General features: G+C 43.9%; 1 protein-coding gene across 17 annotated transcripts in view; it reads left to right on the top strand.

Moving 5' to 3' along the window:
* The window catches only part of SCMH1 (Scm polycomb group protein homolog 1), a 196,408-nt gene that overhangs the window by 162,803 nt on the left and 13,588 nt on the right, over positions 1–20,017 (top strand). For 16 of the 17 annotated variants that reach the window (XM_067725707.1, XM_067725717.1, XM_067725712.1 and 13 more), the window contains 2 exons: positions 8,732–8,932; positions 11,103–11,294. In XM_067725707.1, coding sequence (XP_067581808.1) covers positions 8,732–8,932; positions 11,103–11,294 — 393 coding nt within the window. The remainder of the gene's footprint in view (positions 1–8,731; positions 8,933–11,102; positions 11,295–20,017) is intronic. The other variant, XM_067725718.1, reaches the window with a different exon arrangement.

Genomic DNA, 20,017 nt, shown 5'->3' with positions numbered 1-20,017 from the left:
ATTTCCTGAAGTGGAAGCTTAGATTATTGACTTTAGATCTTTCTTCTTTTTTTTTTTTTTTTTAATTTATTTTTATTTTTGCTGTGCTGGGTCTTCGTTTCTGTGCGAGGGCTTTCTCTAGTTGTGGCAAGCGAGGGCCACTCTTCATCGCGGTGCACGGGCCTCTCACTATCGCGGCCTCTCTTGTTGCGGAGCACAGGCTCCAGACGCGCAGGCTCAGTAGTTGTGGCTCACAGGCCCAGCTGCTCTGCGGCATGTGGGATCCTCCCAGACCAGGGCTCGAACCCGTGTCCCCTGCATTAGCAGGCAGATTCTCAACCGCTGCGCCACCAGGGAAGCCCGATCTTTCTTCTTTTATAGCGTATGCATTCAATGCTATAAATTTCCCTCGATTCACTGCTTTGGCTGTATCCCACAAATTTTGATAAGTTATAGTTTCATTTTCATTTAGTGCAAAATATTTTTAAATTTCTCTTGAGATTTCTTCTTTGACCCATGTGTTATTTAGAAATGTGTTGTTTAAGCTCCAAGTATTTAGGGATTTTTCACTTATCTTTCTGTTACTGATTTCTGGTTTTATTCCATTGTGGTCTAAGAACAGACTTATTATATGATTTCTGCTCTTTTAAATTTGTTAAGGTGTATTTTATGGCCCAGAATGTGGTCCATCTTGGTGTATGTTCCATGTGAGCTTGAGAAGAATGTGTGTTCTGCTGTTGTTGGGTTAAGTAGCCTCTAATACCAATTATATCCAGTTTATTGATGGTGCTATTGAGTTTAACAGTGTCCTTACTGCCTGCCGAATCTGTCCATTTCTGATAGAGGGATGTTGAAGTGTCCACCTGTAATAGTGGATTCACCTGTTTCTCCTTGCAGTTCTATCAATTTTTGCCTCCTGTATTTTGATACTCTGTTGTTAGGTGCATACACAGTAAGGACTGACATGTCTTCTTAGATATTTGACCTTTATATCATGTAATGCCCCTCTTTATCTGTGATAACTTTCCTTGCTCTGAAATCTGCTGTGTCTGAAATTAATACAGCTACTCCCACTTTCCTTTGATTAGTGTTAGCATGGCATATCTTTCTCCATCCCTTTACTTTTAATCTATATGTGTCTTTATATTTAAAGTGGGTTTCTTATAAACAACATAGAGTTGGGTCTTGTTTTTTGATCCAGTTTGAAAATCTCTTTCTTTTAACTAGTTTATTTAGACCATTGACATCTAAAATGATTATTGATGTAGTTGGATAAATATCTACCATAATTGTTACAGTTTTCTATTTTTTTGCCTTTGTAATTTGTTCCTATTTTTGTCTTCCACTCTTTTTCTGCCTTTTGTGGTTTTAACTGAGCATTTTATATGATTCCACTTTTTCTCCTTTCTTAGCATATCAGTTATATTTCTTCTTTTACTTTTTTAAATGATTACCCTTGAGTTTGCAAATAACATTATAACTAATCCAAGTCTGTTTTCAAATAACACTATACCACTTCACAGATATAATAAGAATCCTAATTCCTCCTGTCCATCCTTTGTATGATTAGTGTCATTCATTTCACTTAGACATGAGTATGTATAAGCATGTACATATATATATACATAAGCATACACAAATACATCATTACTATTTTTATTTTGAACAAACTGTCATCTGTTAGATCAGTTAAGAATGAGGGGACTTCCCTGGCGGTCCAGTGGTTAAGACTTCACCTTCCAGTGCAGAGGGTGCAGGTTCAATACCTGGTTGGGGGTCTAAGATCCCACATGCCTTGTGGCCAAAAAACCAAAACATAAAACAGAAGCAATATTGTAACAAATTCAATAAAAACTTTAAAAATGGTCCATGTCAAAAAAAAATTTTTTTTTAAAAATAATACGTTCTTATTTTGCCTTCACCTATTCTGTCTCTGATGCTCTTTTCTTTGTGTAGAGCCAAGTTTCTGACCTATGTTATTTTCCTTCTCTCTAAGGAATTCCTTTAACATTTCTTGCAGGGCAGATCTACAAGCAACAAACTCCATCAGTTTTTCTTTGTCTGAGAAAGTTGTTTTGTTTTGTTTATAAATTTATTTATTTATTTGTTTTTGGCTGTGTTGGGTCTTCGTTGCCACGCACAGGCTTTCTGTAGTTGCGGTGAGCAAGGGCTACTCTTCGTTGCGTTGTGAGGGCTTCTCATTGCGGTGGCTTCTCTTGTTGCAGAGCATGGGCTCTAGGCGCATCACTGTGCCACCAGCGAAGTCCCTGAGAAAGTTTGTGTTTCTCCTTCACTTTAATTTTTCGAGGGATAGAATTCTAAGTGGGTGGGTATTTTCTCTCAACACTTTAAATATTTCACTCCCTTCTCTTCTTGCTCACATGGTTTCTAAGGATGTAATTTTTTATTGTTGCCCCTCTATAGGTAAGATGGTTTTTTCCTCTGAAATCTTTCAAGATTTTTTAGCTTTGATTTTCTGCATTTTTGAATGTAATATGCCTACATGTAGTTTTTTTGTGTCATTTATCCTGTTTGGTGTTCTCTGACCTTCCTAATCTGTGCTTTGGTGTTTGACATTAATTTGGGGAAATTCTCTGTCATTATTGCTTCAAATATTTCTTCTATTCCTTTATTTCTTCTCCTTCTGGTATTCCCGTTATGTGTATGTTACTCCTTTTGTAGTTGTCCCACAGTTCTTGGACACCCAGTCTATTCTGGGTGGAGGCTTTTTTTTCAGTCTTCTTTTTTCTTTGCTGTTCAGTTTTGGAAGTTTCTATTGAGATGTCCTCAAGTTCAGTGATTCTTCCCTTGGCTGTGTCCAGTCCACTAATTAGCCCATCAAAGGCATTCTTCATTTCTGTTACAGTGTTTTTGATCTCTAGCATTGATTTTTTGTTTTCTTAGAATTTCCATCTTTCTGCATACATTGTCCATCTGTTTTGCATGCTGTCTGCTTTATCTATTAGAACACTTAGCATATTAATCATAGTTGTTTTAAATTTTTAATCTAATAATTCCAAGGACTTCCCTGGTGGCGCAGTGGTTAAGAATCCGCCTGCCAATGCAGGGGACACGGGTTTGAGCCCTGATCTGGGAAGATCCCACATGCCACGGAGCAGCTAAGCCTGTGTGCCACAATTACTGAGCCTGCGCTCTAGAGCCCATGAGCCACAACTACTGAGCCTGAGAGCCACAACTACTAAAGCCCGCGCGCCTAGAGCCCGTGCTCCACAACAAGAGAAGCCACCGCAATGAGAAGACCACACGCCGCAACTAGAGAAATCCCGTGCGCAGCAACGAAGACCCAACATAGCCATAAATAAATAAATAAATAAAAATTTTAAAAATAATAATAATTCCAACATCCCTGCCATGGCTGAGTCTAGTTCTGATGCTTGCTCTGTCTCTTCAAACTTCATTTTTTTGCCTTTTAGTTTACCTTATAAATAGGCCTTTAGTAATAATGGTAAGGTATGAGGGGAGGAGAAGTATTCTATAGTCCTATGATTAGGTCTCAGTCTTTCGGTGAGACTGTGCTCTTGGACTGTGAACTTTACCAGTGCTTCTTAGTCCCCCTCATGCCCCTTAGATGGGGCAGGATGGCTGGAGGGGGCTGCAGTTGGTTATTTCCCTTCCCCCAGGTAGATTAAGCTCTGATCAAATCCCAGCAGATTAAGTTCTGGTAAAATAATTTCTCCTGAGGGTAGGCCTTGTTAAGAAGGACAGAATGCTCTGGCATATTTTTAAATGGCTCCTTTTCCCCCCTCCCACTGCTGGAAGCATGAGGGCATTTTTCTCCGATATTCACTGTGAGAACCTGGTCGAGCTTCTGGAGGTAAAACTCACAAAAGTGTGGGACCACCGGCACCCCATGAGTGGATCCCCCCTGGAGTTTTTAACTCTTAGACTTGTTCACACAGAGCTTCCAGTAGGAACTCTATAGTTTAGATTTTCCTACCTCTGCATGAGTTCCTGTGGCGGTTTCTTTTTAGTAAATTGTGAGTCTCTGTGTTCACCGGTCTGTCTCTTGGTGGGGAGCAGCAGTTTGCCCTGTGACCTCAGTTCTCTGATGGATCTAAAAAGGATAGTTGATTTTGCAGGTTGTTCAGCTTTTTACTTGTTGTCAGGATGAAGTGGCTACTTCCAAGTTCCTTCCACGCTGGACCCTTCTCTGAATCTTTTCTTCAGCCTCTAATTCTGATATCATGGATGCAGTAGAAAACCAAAACATGACAATATACAAAAATATCTTTATGACCTTAAGATTGGGAAGGATTTTTAAAATAAGACAATAAGCATAAATTAGAAAAAGTATGTAACCTTTATATTCCTGGAAAAGGTAATATCAGTATATTCGACTCTACTGTAATTAAAGCAGAGGCAGCTCATCTCTCTTCCACATTGCATCAGTTGAGGTGGTTCAACTGGGGCTGTTGGGTCCACTTCCAAGATGATCCATTCGTGCAGCTAACAAAATTGGTGCTGGCACGGATGCCTCCAAAAGGTATCTTGGGCTTCCTCATCCCAGGGTGACTGGATTCCAAGAGCAAGTGTCTCAAGAAACAGGAAGTGGAGGCTACCATTTTCTTAAGGCTTGAGCCCCCAAATCAACAGAGCATCATTCCCATATCATATTCTATTGATCAAGCGGTCACAGAGCCCAGATTCAAGAGAAGGGGAGTAGACACCACATCTTGCTGGGAGGAGGGTCAAAGAATTATGGACCATATTTTAAAACCACATCAGTCCACTTTCTGGACATAAGTTATTTACATTTTTACCACTTGGAAGATTTATTCTTCCCCTTGCAAGATTCCCCATTAAAGGTCTCATCCCTTTACAACATTGGGCTCCAGATCTGGCATCTCATCATCTAAGTCAGATCCAGGTGCAAATGAGACCTCTCAGGTGCAGTTTCTCAGATATAGCTCCTTGAGTGTAGTTCTTCTCAGACCGAAGACCTGTGACCTAAAGAAACATGTTGTCTACTCCCCACATGCCCAGCATACGGTGATGGGGTAGGCATAGGATAACTTATAGATACATTCATTCAAAGGGGAAAAAACCCGGAGGCACATAACAGTCACTGGTTTATAGAAATTCTGAAATCCAGCTGGGCATATGTTGCCAATTCCTTAATTAGATCCAATACTACTTTCTGGGAGTTGTGTCCATGGCTCTTCGGTTTTGTCCTCTGAGTCATCCTTCCTTTTCCATAGGAAATCTGAGATTGCCTTCTCAGTCTTCCTCCTGATTGTAAAAGGTTGGGGGTTCAAAGAATTCTTTCCATTTTGGACCATCTCTGCCCCTTTTAATCTGAGCTAGCAATGCTTCTGCCAGAATGATTCTCTTAGAAACTTGAGAATAGAAGCCTAAAAGGTCTTAAGAAGGCTGTCAGTGAGGGCTTAAAGGAAAGTGAGGAAAATCTTATTGGAAGATGGCAGACAGGAGACACCTGCTAGGTAGTGATGGAAAGTCTGGTAACACTGTCACCTGCAGTAACATGGAACTAGGAAATGTACCTGATGAACTCAGTGAAGTATAAGGAGATTTCCAGACAAAGTAATGAAGTGCCACCTGGCTTCTCACTGCCTATGATAAAAGTGTAAGATGAGAGAGATGAGCTTCAAAAACAAACATAGCAAATAAAAAAGTCCAGGACTCACAGTCTGGAAATGCTTCTCATTTCCAGTCTCTCCAGAAGGCAAATAGTTCTAAATTAAGAAAGGGTCAAATCCAGAATGGGACAATAAAAATCTTTCATTAAGATGTCAGAATGATTTAAGACTATGCTTCATAGTCTCTTTCAGACCAAAAGGCCCTCTAAAAATCGTAAGGGCAAGTCTCACAGATACTCTTCCTTAAACAGTAAGATTTTTACGGATCTTAAGGGCATTGTCTCACAGCAGCTATACAGGAAGCCCAAAGTAGAGAAGGTCTTATCTTCAAGAGATTTGTGATTGTGGCTTTTAGCTAATGAAGTAAATTTCAATAGTGTTCATAGAAAACCCCCCAAGTTTCATTCTGGTGGAAGCATTGCCACCTCAGACTAATAGCGCCAGAGATAGTGCAAAATAGACTAGTACAGAATCCTTTAGACCCCAGCATTTTACAGGCTTCTATTCAAGGCCCTTTCAGCTTCACTCACATTCTTTTTGTGGGCTTTTATGCTTCTTTCTGCTTCCAAGTCCCAAAGCCAATGTCATGTGTGTTGGACTTCTGTTACTGTAGCACCCTATATCTGATACCACATTCTGTTCCAGTAATCTTTTGCTACATAACGAACCACTACGAAACTTCATGGCTTAAAACAACAATGTGGGCAGTGCTGGGTGGCGACAGCTGGTCTCTCTTCCCTGCAGTGTCAGCAGTGGTGGCTTGACCCCGACTGGAGGATCCACTTCCACCACAGAGCTGACAGGTTGGCTCTGGCTGTTGGTTTCTCTCCATATGGACCTCGCCACATGTGGCTTTGCCTCCTCACATATGCCAGTTGGGTTCCAAGAGTGAACGTCCCAAGAAAGAAGAAGTGGAAACTGCCAGTTTCTTAAGGCCTGGGTCCAGAAACTGGCACAGTGTCATTTCCACCATAGTTTATTGGTCAGGTATCACAGAGACCAGTGCAAGGAATGTCAAGGAATCTGGGAACCACAGTCTTTGGAAGGTTTTATCCTTTGGCTTTTGTATTTCACCCTTTTAATCCATATAGAATTTTTTTTTAAATCATCACTGAACTGGTTATATTTTTTCCTTTTTATGTGCTTTAATTAAGTAAAATTTACATACAGTGAAATGTACATATCTTAATATACAATTTGATGAGTTTTAATTAATGTAAGCAGCCATGTAGCCACAGCCCCAGTCAAGATAAGAGTCATTTCCGCCACCCTGGACGTTGCCTCATGCTTCCTTACGGTCAGCCTTCACTCTCGCCTTTATTCTGATTTCTGTCACCATAGGTTGGATTTTACTGTTCCTGAAATTCATGTATAAATGGAATCAGATTGTGTGTACTATTTTGTATTTGGTTTCTTTCACTCAAAATAATGTTTTGAGAAGCATTCGTCAATAGTTCATTCTTTTTTAATGCCAAGTGGTATTCCAGTAAATAAATATACCACAATTTGTATATCTGTTCTCTTGTTGATGGACATTTGGGTTGGTTCTAGTTTGGGGCTATTATGACTAACCTGCTGTGAACATTTTAATAAGTGTCTTTTCACAGACATAATGTTTTCACTTATTTTCATTACTCTTTTCTCTTTGAGTTCCTCATTTTTATTTGTTTTGTTTTCAGTGAAAGAGTCATATTATGACATGGAAATTCTAACCATTTCTTAACAGGCTTCAGCCAGTTCTTCTTTTATTAAGTCTACCTTCACACCGACCTGCAGGGGCCCCTGCCCGTTCTTGGGCCTTGTGTGAATTATAAAGACGGAGCAGCTTGGCTCTCATCATTCCCCACTCTTGGTTAAGGATTCAGCATTCTTGGGTCTGCTGAGTCAGTTGCTACTTTGTCACTCTGCTTTCCAGCTTCCAGAGTTTTAAGTTGTCTCCTTTCTTGTTATCTGGCTCATTGTAGTGGGTTTTAAGAGAAAAAAGAGTTAAATATATATTTCAATGCATCTTGTTTACCCTTTTCTTTTTTTTCCTTTCTTTCTTTTTCAGCCATCACCTTCCACATCCTGCCTCTCTCTTTTTGTTTTCTTCCCTCCATCTTGCTTCCCCTTAGATTTAGAATGACGACGGTGGAAGAATCCTCAGGCAGCATCTGGCTCAGCCCCTCCATTTTGTGGATGGCAAACCTGAGGCCCAAAGAGGACAGCAGTCTGTCCACAGCCCACACAGCTGCTGCTCTTACCTTTTTGCCTTTAATAACAAAAGAGACTTTTTGCCCTCCTGCCCTTCAGTTAGTGAGCCAGGACAGTGTGAAGAAGCAGAGTACCCCCTACTCAAGTGGAAGCCTAGAAGTCAGGTCAGCAGAAGGAATGCCGTAGCTGGCCAGGCAGCTGCGGGTCCTCTCTGGAGACCAAGAAGCAAGTCTGGGTAGGACTGCCTCTTTCTTCCGTGCTCGCCCTGCCTCTGCCCTAGCACAGTGGCAGGTGGGAGGTTGCAATTAGGAGAGTGCCCAGCTGTCTTGACAGGAGAAAGTACTGAAACAGAGAAATACATAGGTGGGACCCTCAGGTCCTTTGCATGTTTTTCTTTATTCCAGTTTTCTCCTATTTTCACTACTTTCTTTGAGCCTGAGTGTTGATGTAGAAGATAACAAAGGGACTCTAAGGCCCAGAACAGAAGGCAAGGAAAGTGACTGCTGGATTGACCACTCTAAGTCCAAAGCCAAACACACACAAGCACTAATATTGCCAGAGCCCCCAGCTCCATACACAGAGCATGTAAGAGGTACCAAGAATAGATAAGGCAACCAAGGACCGAAAGTGAAAGTACATACATCTGGAAAGTTGCTTAGATCTTCTTTTCAGCGTACAGAAGACAAAGCGCAAGTTCTGTGCCTTGGCTGGTCTGGGCTGTTCTCCCAGCAGGCTGCATTCCCAGAGCTTTGGTCATGCAGTTTGGGCTGGCAGCAGCTGGGTACAGCCACCCTCTACCCCCTCCCACGGTGTTTCACAGCTTAGCAGCTGGGAATCCTGTAGAGACCAGAGCCAGGGTATGAAAGACGAGGAGAGCACTGTTGTCTGACTTCTCTACCCTGGATACTCTATAAGCTGCTTTGATTCTTTGTCTCCTGCAGTTTGTATTTACTTGAACAAGAATGGCAGCACAGGCCCCCACTTAGATAAGAAGAAGGTCCAGCAGCTCCCTGACCATTTTGGGCCAGCCCAAGCCTCCGTGGTGTTGCAGCAGGCTGTGCAGGCTTGCATCGACTGTGCTTATCACCAGAAAACCGTCTTCGGCTTCCTCAAACAGGGTCACGGTGGTGCAGTTATCTCAGGTAAGCGCCCCTGGGCCGGTATGGCTCCTAGTCAGAGGAGCGGGCCTTTTCAACTGGCTAATTTCTAGCAAGGCATCCTGGTTTCTACTCCACACCTGGAGGCTCTGGAGAAATACGAAAGTATTCCATTTCTCAGAGAGTCCTCATTTTCAACTCCCAGAGCCCCTCCAGGTCTTCTGCATGTCGCTGCCAAGTAGAATACCCACGCAGACCCTGTCTCCTTGCCTAGCCTCTCCCACACAGAAAATACATGGCTGCGTTGCTTTAAAGATGATCACAAGAAGAAATCCAGAGGAGGCTGTATTGTGGAAACGGTAGAGTTTCTCCAGACTGCCATAGCCTCCTAGCTGGCTTCAGGGAACCACAGAACTCTTCACTCATTCTTTTGACTCCTTAGCTTCCCAGTCCTAAGCCAGCCCTGATACAGGGGAATTGAATCTCAGGGCAGAGTGGGAAGAATCATCCCTCTCTTTCCTGCTATGAGAGTTTGAGTCAGTTGCACAGAGTATGGTTTTTTGGTTTGTTTTTTTTCACTGAGAATAGTCACTTTTTCTGCTGTGCCCTGCTCTGTTTCAGTTTTTCCTAAGTCCAAAACCCCATTCTTACCCACCAGACCTGTGAAGACTTGATCTAGAGCCTTTCAATCTTTATTTTTTTTAATAAATTTATTTATTTTATTTATTTATTTTTGGCTGCGTTGGGTCTTCATTGCTGCATGTGGGCTTTCTCTAGTTGCGGCGAGCGGGGGCTACTCTTCACTGCGGTGCACGGGCTTCTCACTGCGGTGGCTTCTCTTGTTGCGGAGCACGGGCTCTAGGCCTGCGGGCTTCAGTAGCTGTGGCTCTCAGGCTCTAGAGCACAGGCTCAGTAGTTGTGGCGCACGGGCTTAGTTGCTCCGCGGCATGTGGGATCTTCCCAGACCAGGGCTCTCACCCGTGAGAGAGTGAGATTGGCAGGCAGATTCTTAATTGGCAGGCAGATTCTTAACCACTGCGCCACCAGGGAAGCCCCAGCCTTTCGCTCTTAATTGTACACTACTCCGTAATCTCCTGCCCCTGCCCTCTAACTAGTTGCAGTATCCAGCCTCAGGAAACCCAGCTGACATGGAAGACCCCATAAATACCACCTTTTAGCAGACATTCATTGAGTCCTTACTCTGTGTTAGAGGTTATTGCCAGACACTGGCCAGGGGAAGGGAAGAAAAGAAGATGACATGTTCAGGCTCTGCCCTGATGGAAAAGAAAGACTAGCTCACAGCTAACTGTGGGAGGTGTTATATAATATGTGAGAAATGCATGCAGGGTGGTGTGGGAGCCCGGATGAGGGAGTAATTGGCTGCATGGAGGATGGGGGCAGGCAGGGAAGGAATTGCTATAAAAGGCTGAAAACTGCATGGGAAATCAAGCCTCCCTTTCCTTCTGAGGCCGAGGCCTCTGCCTGGCCTCTCCTTTGCTTCTGTGCAGCAGTCTACAGGGACCCGGCTTTCTTTACCACTTTTCTTTAGCAGCTCTCACCCACACCTTCTCTAGGGTTCTTCCTCTGCCCCAAAATTCGTTCCTGAGAATGACCTATCTCCGCATTTCCTTCCTGCCCTCAGAGACAGATGTAGAGGCCTTTTGCTTGTTAAGGATTATACAGATACATTTTGAATAGAAATAGGTGGGGACTTTAAAAGAAAATCAGGCATGGAATAGTTCCAAATGTTGCCGAAATTCTAGTTGCCCTTATCCAGATCAGATTGAACGCCTCAGCCACTGCTGGCAATAGCTGTATTCTCCTCTTCGGCCCAGCTTCTCTGTTCTTGGGCAATTCTTATGGAAATGGAACCCCAAATGAACAGATTTCCTGGGGGAGGCCCAGCCAACTGATGGAGCAGATAGAATTATGTTCACAGTTGTTTCACAGGCTAAGTAAAATCATTCCAGAGCCCCAGGTGCAACAGACCTGCCCTGGCCACTCCCATCATTGCAAGCCCTGGAGTTGGAGGCAAAAATCAAACCCTCAAGGGAGGGAGGGGAGGGGAAGGAGGGAGGAAACCTGGGCACCGATACCGATTGCCTCTGTGTAACCAGGGAAGCCTGAGGCAAGCAGTGGGCTGGACTCCTCCTGCCCTGCCTGCGCTGCTGAGCTGAGGAACTGACGGCTCAGCCCTGTTCGCTTAACTCCACAGCCGTGTTTGACCGTGAGCAGCACACCCTCAACCTCCCAGCCGTCAACAGCATCACCTACGTCCTCCGCTTCCTGGAGAAACTCTGCCACAACCTTCGCAGTGACAATCTGTTTGGCAACCAGCCCTTTACACAGACTCACTTGTCACTCACCACCACAGAGTACAGCCACAGCCACGACAGGTACCTACCAGGTAGGAGCTGGGACGGGGTCTGGGTTAAGAAAGGGGGGCAGGGTAGTAGCTGTAGCAGCAGCAGCGAGGGCCCAGGGCCAGCCCTCAGACCTGCTAGCCTGGCACCTACTACCCCAAGATCTGGTTTTCTGTCCCTTAACTTTGCCATGTCTGGCACTTTTTGGTCTCCTCTCATCTGTACTGTCTCTTCAGGATCTCGTCTGCTATCTTTAGGATTAACCCTCTTTCCTCTGGATTTTTATCCCTAAAAAAATGGTGGTTCATGGTTCTCCTGAATCTGCATGTGGAGCCACCGTGAAGTCACAGGACATCTCCCCGCGTGAGTCTGGCAGCAAAGGCCTAACGCAGAACTCCCTCGCCAGCGGGACGGTTTAGTCTCAGGCTGCAGATTGAGAAATTTGCTCCCGGTGATTGGCCATCCACTCTTTCCTTTGGCACGCGGCCATAACTCCTCCAGCGCCGCCAGTCGAGCAAGTCAATTCAAGTTCCTGCTGTTTCTAACTAGGCTGGAAAATAACTTTCTTAGTTAACATACCAGACCCACAGCGGGAAAGCGGATGCCACGTGGCCCGATCAGTGACTCAGCACTTCTGAGAGAGGTTTGAGTGAATGGAACTCAGCATCTCTAATCTGGAGCACAGGACACAGAACAACAGGGAGGGAAGGGAAGCTTGGCCTTAAACGTAGCAAGGTAGGTCATTATGGGAGAGGGAGGAAAGGCTCTTTTTAAAAGAGTCCTGTGGACCTTGTCCTGGCCAGAGGAATAGAGAGGCAGTGCTGTCAGCGCTGGGGCTGTGCTGCCTGGTGATGGGGGAGCGTAACTCCAAAAGGTGGTCCCTTCTGACCTGCAGAAGTCTTGTTCCCACACTGTCTTCCCTGTTGTCTTTTCATCATTGTCAGAATCACTCCTGATAAAAGTGCCACTTGTGGAAGAATGTGCTGGGGAAGTGACTGCTCACCCGTCACCCCCCATCCATCGCCTCTATCTGTACTGCTGCACCCAAAGGAGAATTGCTTATATGACTTGCAGGCAGGGCAGAAAGATGCCTGAATTTCAGACGCTCCTTCTGGGGTCCCCACCATCTGGTCCTTGCAGACATATCTGTGACCCTCTCACTGACCCTTTTCTTCAGAGGGAACTTCTCATCTGACCTACTCTAGATTGCTTTCTTTCAGCGTCACACTCTCTGAGAACAGAAAAGGGCATTCTTACTTGTAGTTAGGATATTGCCCTGGGAGTCTGGGCTGGGCACGGTGGAGTTGGTGCACACAAAGGCAGGTTGTTACATATCCCCTGCTGCTGGCATTCAGGAACTCTGAGCTGCACTTCAATAATTAAAATTAGCCCTACCTGAGATTCTGGAAGAACGGATACACGAGAGAGGGTAGCATGTCCATGAGTGTAGCTGCTAGTCTAAAGAGAGATTTCTCAAAGAAATAGGAACTCAGAATTCTTTTTTTTTTTTAAGCATTTCTTTTTCTTTTTTTTTTTTAAGTAATTTATTTATTTATTTAATTTTTGGCTGCCTTGGGTCTTCGTTGCTGCGCACAGGCTTTCTCTAGTTGTGGTAAGCGGGAGCTACTGTTCGTTGCAGTGCGCGGGCTTCTCATTGCGGTGGCTTCTCTTGTTGTGGAGCACTGGCTCTAGGCACGTGGGCTTCAGTAGTTATGGCATGCGGGCTCAGTAGTTGGGGCTTGCGGGCTCTACAGCGCAGGCTCAGTAGTTGTGGCGCATGGGCTTAGTTGCTCCGCGGCATGTGGGATCTTCCCAGACCAGGGCTCGAACCTGTGTCCCTTGAGTTGGCAGGTGGATTCTTAACCACTGCGCCACCAGGGAAGCCCCAGAATTCTTAAATGCAATAACACCGCTAACAACCAAGAGAAACGCCCTGGTAGCAGCATGCAGAGGCTGGTAGGGGTGTACATCATGGGCCTGCAGTCGTGATGATAGTTTGGGATTGGGGCGTGTGACCTTTCCTGGGAATTCTGTTCCAGTTTGCATCTCTCTGATTCAACTACCAGACAAGAGGAAGCAGGCTTTAGCCACTCTTCCTTCTTGCCTCACCAGCTAAGAAGAGACAAAGACCAGGGTTATCACCTTCCGCATTGGCTGCCCCCCTTCTCTTCCCTCTTTTTCAGACAGATTCAGCCAGCTCTCTGTGCTCTCCTATGATCTCTAACCTCTGTTTCTCATAGTGGGTGCTCAGCAGCTTGGCTGCTCTCACCCTAGTTTCTGTTTGCTTCCCTGAGATGTTTTAACTCTGCCCAGACAAACTAGACCTTTGCCTAGATTTCTAACTCTTCTGTGCTCCCTCGCTTATCTTTTCTGCCTGCCTCCCTCCCTTCCTCCCTCCCTTACTGACCCTTTGCTCCACCTCTGATCATTTTTCATTTCCTACAGTTTTCCGATTAGTTACTTAGACCTCTGCCAAAGAGCTTGATGTGCATAAGGGCTTTCTTTCGCTTTGCCCTTTGGATCTGGTGTTTATTACTCCCACCCTTCTGCCTGGCTACACGCTTCTGCTCGTTCCACATCTGAAGATACCACCTCTCTTATCCAGGAGCTTACCAGCCCCCTCTTTCTTCCCTACAGCCCTGTCTCCACACTACCCTACCCATTCCTGAATACGGTAACTGACTGCACATTTCCAATACAGCAAATAGTCACCAAGTGTACATCCCATTAGGCTTCCTTACCTAAGCTGAGACTTAGTTTTTTCCTCCAGTGTTTTATTTTGAAAAATTTCAAACTTATAGAAAAGTTGTACAGTAGTACAGTGAGCAGCCACGTACTCTTCACCTAGATTTGCCACTTGGCTTTTTGCAGTATTTACTTTATCTGTTTCTCTAAGTGTATATACATGTATGTGTTTCTGTGTATTTTTTGTTTACTGAACCATTTGAGAGTTAAGTGCAGATGAGAGACTTGATCCTTAAACACTTTTGTATGTATCTCCTAAGAACAAGGAACACAATACTATTATCATTCTCGAGAAGTTTAACATTAATAAAGTCTACTAGCTGATATATATAGTCCATATTCAGATTTCCCCAGTTGCCCCAGTAATGTCCTTTGTAGCTTTTTTTTTTTTTCCTAATCCAAGATCCAGTGAAGGGTAATCCACTGTCTCTTTAGTTTTCTTTTATCTAGAGCAGTTTTCCAGCCTTTTTTATCTACCTACCATGATATGACATTGGCATTTTGAAGAATTCAGGCCAGTTGTTTTGGTTCAGATCATCAAACATTTATCAAATACTTACTCTGTGCGAGATCCTATACTGGGCTCTGGGGAGACAGAGAGAGAAAACAGACTCAATCCCTGCTCTCAAAGAGTTCCCAGCTCAGAGAGGAGATACAGGTAAACACGTATGTGGTAAGAGCATGGAACCAAAGGTACTCTGGCCCAGCCAGGAGTGATGAGCTGGGAGTATGGTGAAAGAAGAGGTCAGGGAAGGATCCCTCAGGGAGGCAATGGCAGCTCAGAGTCCCTTCTTAAGAACTACGCACGTGGCTGTATCAAGTACGAGGCCTATAACGATTAAGTGAGAAGGAGCTCTTTCTGGTCCTCTAAAAACTAATGGTATTAAACAGGAGATTGTATTAATTTAGCTGATCCCAGTGACTATTAATGTTAGCTGTAGTTGAAATCCACCTAGCATTCACCTCTGGGCCTGCTGGTTCCTCTGTGCTGCAGGAAGTACTTCATTTGTCCCATGACAGTGAGTTCCTCGTGCCTGTCTTTCCAGTTCCATCCAGGTCTTCTAAGCTGGTTATAAAGTGGTTCTCCTGACGAAACCCCAAAAATCACAGGATAAAAGCCAGATAAGAACTCATAATTTCTTAGGATGCGCCTTCATTCCCACACAAAGTTTCCTCATAGAACTGTCAGAGTTTTAAGAACACTCAAATGTTTATAATTAATTGAAATTGTAGTGATTCCATTATTCGGTCAGTCAGTCAACCCAGTATTTATTGACAGCTCTGATTTAGGTATAGAGGGTTCCATTGTAAACTAGGAGTCAAGGTCGTTACACCCACAGAGTTTACAGCCTGGTAAAGAATATGAACAAATAAGCAAACAAATTAATTCATGGTGATGAGTGCTTTAATGGAACAAGTTCAGAGTTCAAGAGTTCAAACCCGGTGTGTCAGGGAAGACCGTCCAGAAGAAATGATATATACACTTGGACCTGAAAGAGTAGGATAATGAGGTAAAGGTGCCACAGACCCAGAGATGGAAGAGGGGATGATGAAGAATGTTTTTGTTGACTGAGCGTGTGAGACTGTGAGGGGCAAGAGGAAACCTGACTTGTTTCAGAAATACAGTGTAGAAAAGAAGAATGTGAGCAGTGAGGCTGGAGTGGTAGCAAAGGCCCAGGCAGAAAAGGTCTAATTGACCAGGTTACAGACTTTATGTCATTGAGCAGTGAGGACCCATTGAAGTATTTAAAGCCATGACTGTGTTATGGAAATAACACAATCAGATTTGTGTTTTCAAAAGCTCACTCAGGGTACTTACTGTGTGGGAGAATAGTTGGAGTAGAGCAAGAGGTAGGCGGCGGGACCAGTTGGAGGTTTTTGAATTCTGCAAGGCCTCCTAGATTCGGGGATTGTCCTTTCCTTTGATATCCAAATCTAAATAAAATTAAATGACCCCCCTCCCCGCCCATCCCACATAACCCAAGATGAGGTTACATTTTCCTCGTAGTAGTGCATACTTCTAGCTCAGAATTCCTGCTTCTGAGTCGGTTCTTAATCCCTTTTTCCCCTGTCAGTTCCTGTAGTTGATGGTCTCTCCTGCAGTGCTTTTTGCCCCAGCAGTTTGATCCAGCTCCTCATCCTTCATTTCCCTAAGGAAAAACCAACACAAGTCTGTTAGGTGTGCTAGACTTGTACTGAAGTCGTGGGTAGAAAGAAGGATACTTACCACAAAGGAAAGGAAGCAATTTAACATTTCTGTTTTAGTGTTTATCAGATGCTACAGCAAATATCTTACTGGCCTCTTTCACCTTAGGCCTCCGCCTATTGCCATTTTCTGCGACCCATTCTAGATTTGGAGGAATTCCCTTTGCCCTCTGATTTCTCTGTTCCCTCCATCCCATACCTCCTCCCTTCCAAGCTATCAGCAGGCAACTCCAAATTAATTTATGGTGCAAAATAATTTTGTTTGCTTTTGTCTCAACTTTCCCCTTCTACACAATGCTCAGACCTTGCCTTTCATACCAAAAGAACCATTAGTGTAATTATCTAAAAGAAAGTACCAGCTAGCCCAGATCTATACTTTCAGCAACTCAAAGAACAAAGGGAAGAGCTGTGGGTGGAGAGATTTGTTCCATCTGTTTTATGTTCCCTTTTTCCTTTTTTCTGCCTTCCTGTGGATTAATCCAGTTTTTTAATGATTCTATTCTATTTCTTTTGTTGGCTTGTCAGCTATAATTCTTTGTTTTGTTATTTTAGTGGCTGCTTTAGTTTGTATTATACATTTGTTTTAACATATCACCATCTACTTTAAAGTAATAACCATCTCCCTTTACATATAGTATAAGAACCTTAAAACAGTATGCTTCTCACCTCCTGGCCGTTATGCTATTGTTATTATCCATTTACTTCTACGTATTTTATAAATCCCACTTTACATTGTGACTGTTTTACTTTAAACAGGTCTTTACCTTTTAAAGATTTTTTTCAAATAAGAAAAAAATTGTTTTATATTTACCCTTTTATAGTTACCATTTCTGCTACTCTTCATTCTTTAGTGTAGAGCCATTTCATACCATCATCTTCTCTCTGCCTAAAGGACTTTCTGTAACATTTCTCATAGTCGTGTCTACTGTAGTTGAGTTCTTCCAGCTTTTGTTGCTTTGAAAAAGGTCTTTTTTGTCTTTGTTTTTTTTTTTTTTTTTTTTTTTTTTGCAGTACGCGGGCCTCTCACTGCTGTGGCCTCTCCCGTTGCGGAGCACAGGCTCCGGATGCACAGGCTCAGCGGCCATGGCTCACGGGCCCAGCCGCTCCGCGGCATGTGACCGGGGCACGAACCCGTGTCCGCTGCATCGGCAGGCGGTCTCTCAACCACTGCGCCACCAGGGAAACCCTTGTCTTTGTTTTTGAAAGGCACCTGTGTTGAGTTTAGAATTCCGGGTTGACTTTTTTGTTGTTCAGCGTGCTAAAGACGTGGCTCTAGTGTCTTCTGGTTAGCGTTGTCTCTGATGAGAAGTCTTCTGTCATTCATATCTTTGGTCTCTTGTATTCATTCGTCTTTTCCCTCTGGATGCTTTTTAGGCTTTCTGTTTGTCATTGGTTTTAAGCAATCTGATTATGCTGTACTTTGGTGTGGTTTACTTCATGCCTCTTGTGCTTGGGGTTAACTGAGCTTCTTGGATATGAGGGTTTGTCATTTACATCAAATTTGAAAAAATTTCTGCCATTCGCTCTTCATACATATTTTGTCACATCTCCTTTGGGGACTCCAACTAGACATATATTAATCCTCCTGAAACTTTCCCACAGTTTACTGATGCTTTTAAAATATTTTTTAGCCCTTTTTCTGTGTTTTACTTTGGGTAAATTCTACAGATATGGTTAAGTTAGCTGATCTTTTCTTTGGCAGTGTCTAATCTACTGTTAATCCACCCCATGTATTTTTCATCTCAAACGTATTTTCATTTTTAGAAGTTCAGTATGGGTCTTTTTATATCTTCAGTGTCTGCTTAACCTGCTCAGTCTTTGCTTTACCTTCTTGAACATATGAAATACAGTTATAATCACCTCTCCAGTACTCTGGCCTAGGAACTCTAGCTGCCACGTTCTACCTGGACTCTCAGCTCCAACTCCTCAACTCAGGGAGATCACCGGGCACTGTCTGATCTTCCCCTCCCTGCACTGTAGCCAGGAAGCTCTCCACACAGTAAGCTGGGAGCAAACCTAGGGCTCATCTCATTTGTTTCCCCTCTTTCAGGCGTCTCTATCCTGCACTATCTAATGACCAGTGTCTGAAAACTTATTTTATATATTTTGTCTTTTCTTTTAGTTGTTTGAAGCAGTAGGGTGTGTCTGATCCTTGGCTAGCAGCGGAAATCCAGAATGTATCTTGAATCCATGGATATCTTATCATCTCTACTGCCTTCACCATCATCCTCCCTCTCTTGGCCTGAGAGATCCTTTCTGGCCTATCTGGTCCCCTCACTACCTCTCTTGTTCCTCTCTGGTCCATTATCTACTTCATAGCCCAAATGGTCTTCTTAAAGCATAAATGAGATTATGGCACTCCCTCACTTAAAACTCCTTAGTGGTGTTCTAGTGCACTTTTATTATTTATGTGGCTGCATCGGGTCTTAGTTGCGGCATGCGGGATCTTTGCTGTGGCATGCGGGGTCTTTCACTGCAGCGCGCGGGCTCTTCGTTGTGGCACGCTGGCTTCTCTCCAGTTGTGGCACGTGGGCTCCAGAGTGCACGGGCTCAGTGGTTGAGGCACGTGGGCTTAGTTGCCCTGCGGCATGTGGGATCTTAGTTCCCCAACCAGGGATCGAAACTGCTTCCCCTGCATTGGAAGGCAGAGTCTTAACCACTGGACCACCAGGGAAGTCCCTCTAATGCACTTTTAGTAAAATCCAGATGTCTTACTTTGGTTTGCAGTGTCCTGCATGATCTGGCCCCTGCCTACCTCTCCAAATTCATCTCTTTGTTCCCTACATTTTAGCTACATTGTTTTTCCCCATTTCCCTGAATATTCCAAGCTCAGAAAGACCTCAGGGTCTTTCTGTATGTGACCAGGCAGCAGCCCCTCGCCATTGCACCAGGGAACCTACAGCAGATCCTTTCCCGTGATCTACCCAGACGCATAAAATTCTCTGCATGTGGGGAGTATCCTGAGTCCTGGACCCACATTCTTATCCTTTGTAGTTTTTCTTAGAAATCAACTGTTTAGCTAATGCTTTGGGATTCATTTAGGGCCTCCATTGAACCCTAAAACCAAGCACACTATCTGGCACACCTCCACTTGGACTCTTCTTCAGAGCACAACTTGTCCAGTTGTCAGGGAGGCCTCTCAGGGTCTCCTCATCTAAAAAGGTCCCCCTGTTATTTTCTGCCTTAATTCCCTATTCCTTTCTTAGGAATATTTACAACAGTTTCTGTTTTTTATGAGCTTGTATTTTGTCATCCTCCCCACTAAATTAAATATTCCATGAGGGGAAGGGTGAAATCTATCTTTTTCACCATTCTCAGTATCCATCACCCTAACTGTCACATAGTAAGTATTTAATAGTATTTGTTGAATGAAAGGATACTTAGTAGAGGATGTGGGACACGTGGTTCAGAGAAGGATATTTTTTTAACATGGGACAGACTTAAGTCTGTCTTAAGCATGCGTAAGAACTGTGCTAGCCTCTGAGTCCTATGTTGGTGTAAGAAGTTTCTTAGATCCACAACTGTAGTTGTTTTTTGATCATTCAGTTTACCCCCATGAAGGGGAAAGCATGCTTCTGAGTGTAAAGTCCTTGAATCTCAGAAGCAGAAATGGCTCTAGAGATGATCTAGTATCTAGCCCAGCAGACAGTTGTGTTCATCTGACTTCTGCTTAAATACCCCTAATGATGTGTTGCTCACAGTCACCTTTGGCAATCAGTTTTATTGTTCGATACTTTTGATTACCAAATGCCTTGCTTTTTGAGCTGAAATCTACCTTCTTATAACTCCTACCCCTGCTCTACTCTCTGCCTTCCAA

Source organism: Pseudorca crassidens, chromosome 2 (genome assembly GCF_039906515.1).
Source record: "Pseudorca crassidens isolate mPseCra1 chromosome 2, mPseCra1.hap1, whole genome shotgun sequence".
Classification (NCBI taxonomy): domain Eukaryota; kingdom Metazoa; phylum Chordata; class Mammalia; order Artiodactyla; family Delphinidae; genus Pseudorca; species Pseudorca crassidens.
The sequence above is the reverse complement of the archived record's forward strand: the minus strand, read 5'-3'. Positions and strand labels throughout refer to the sequence as shown.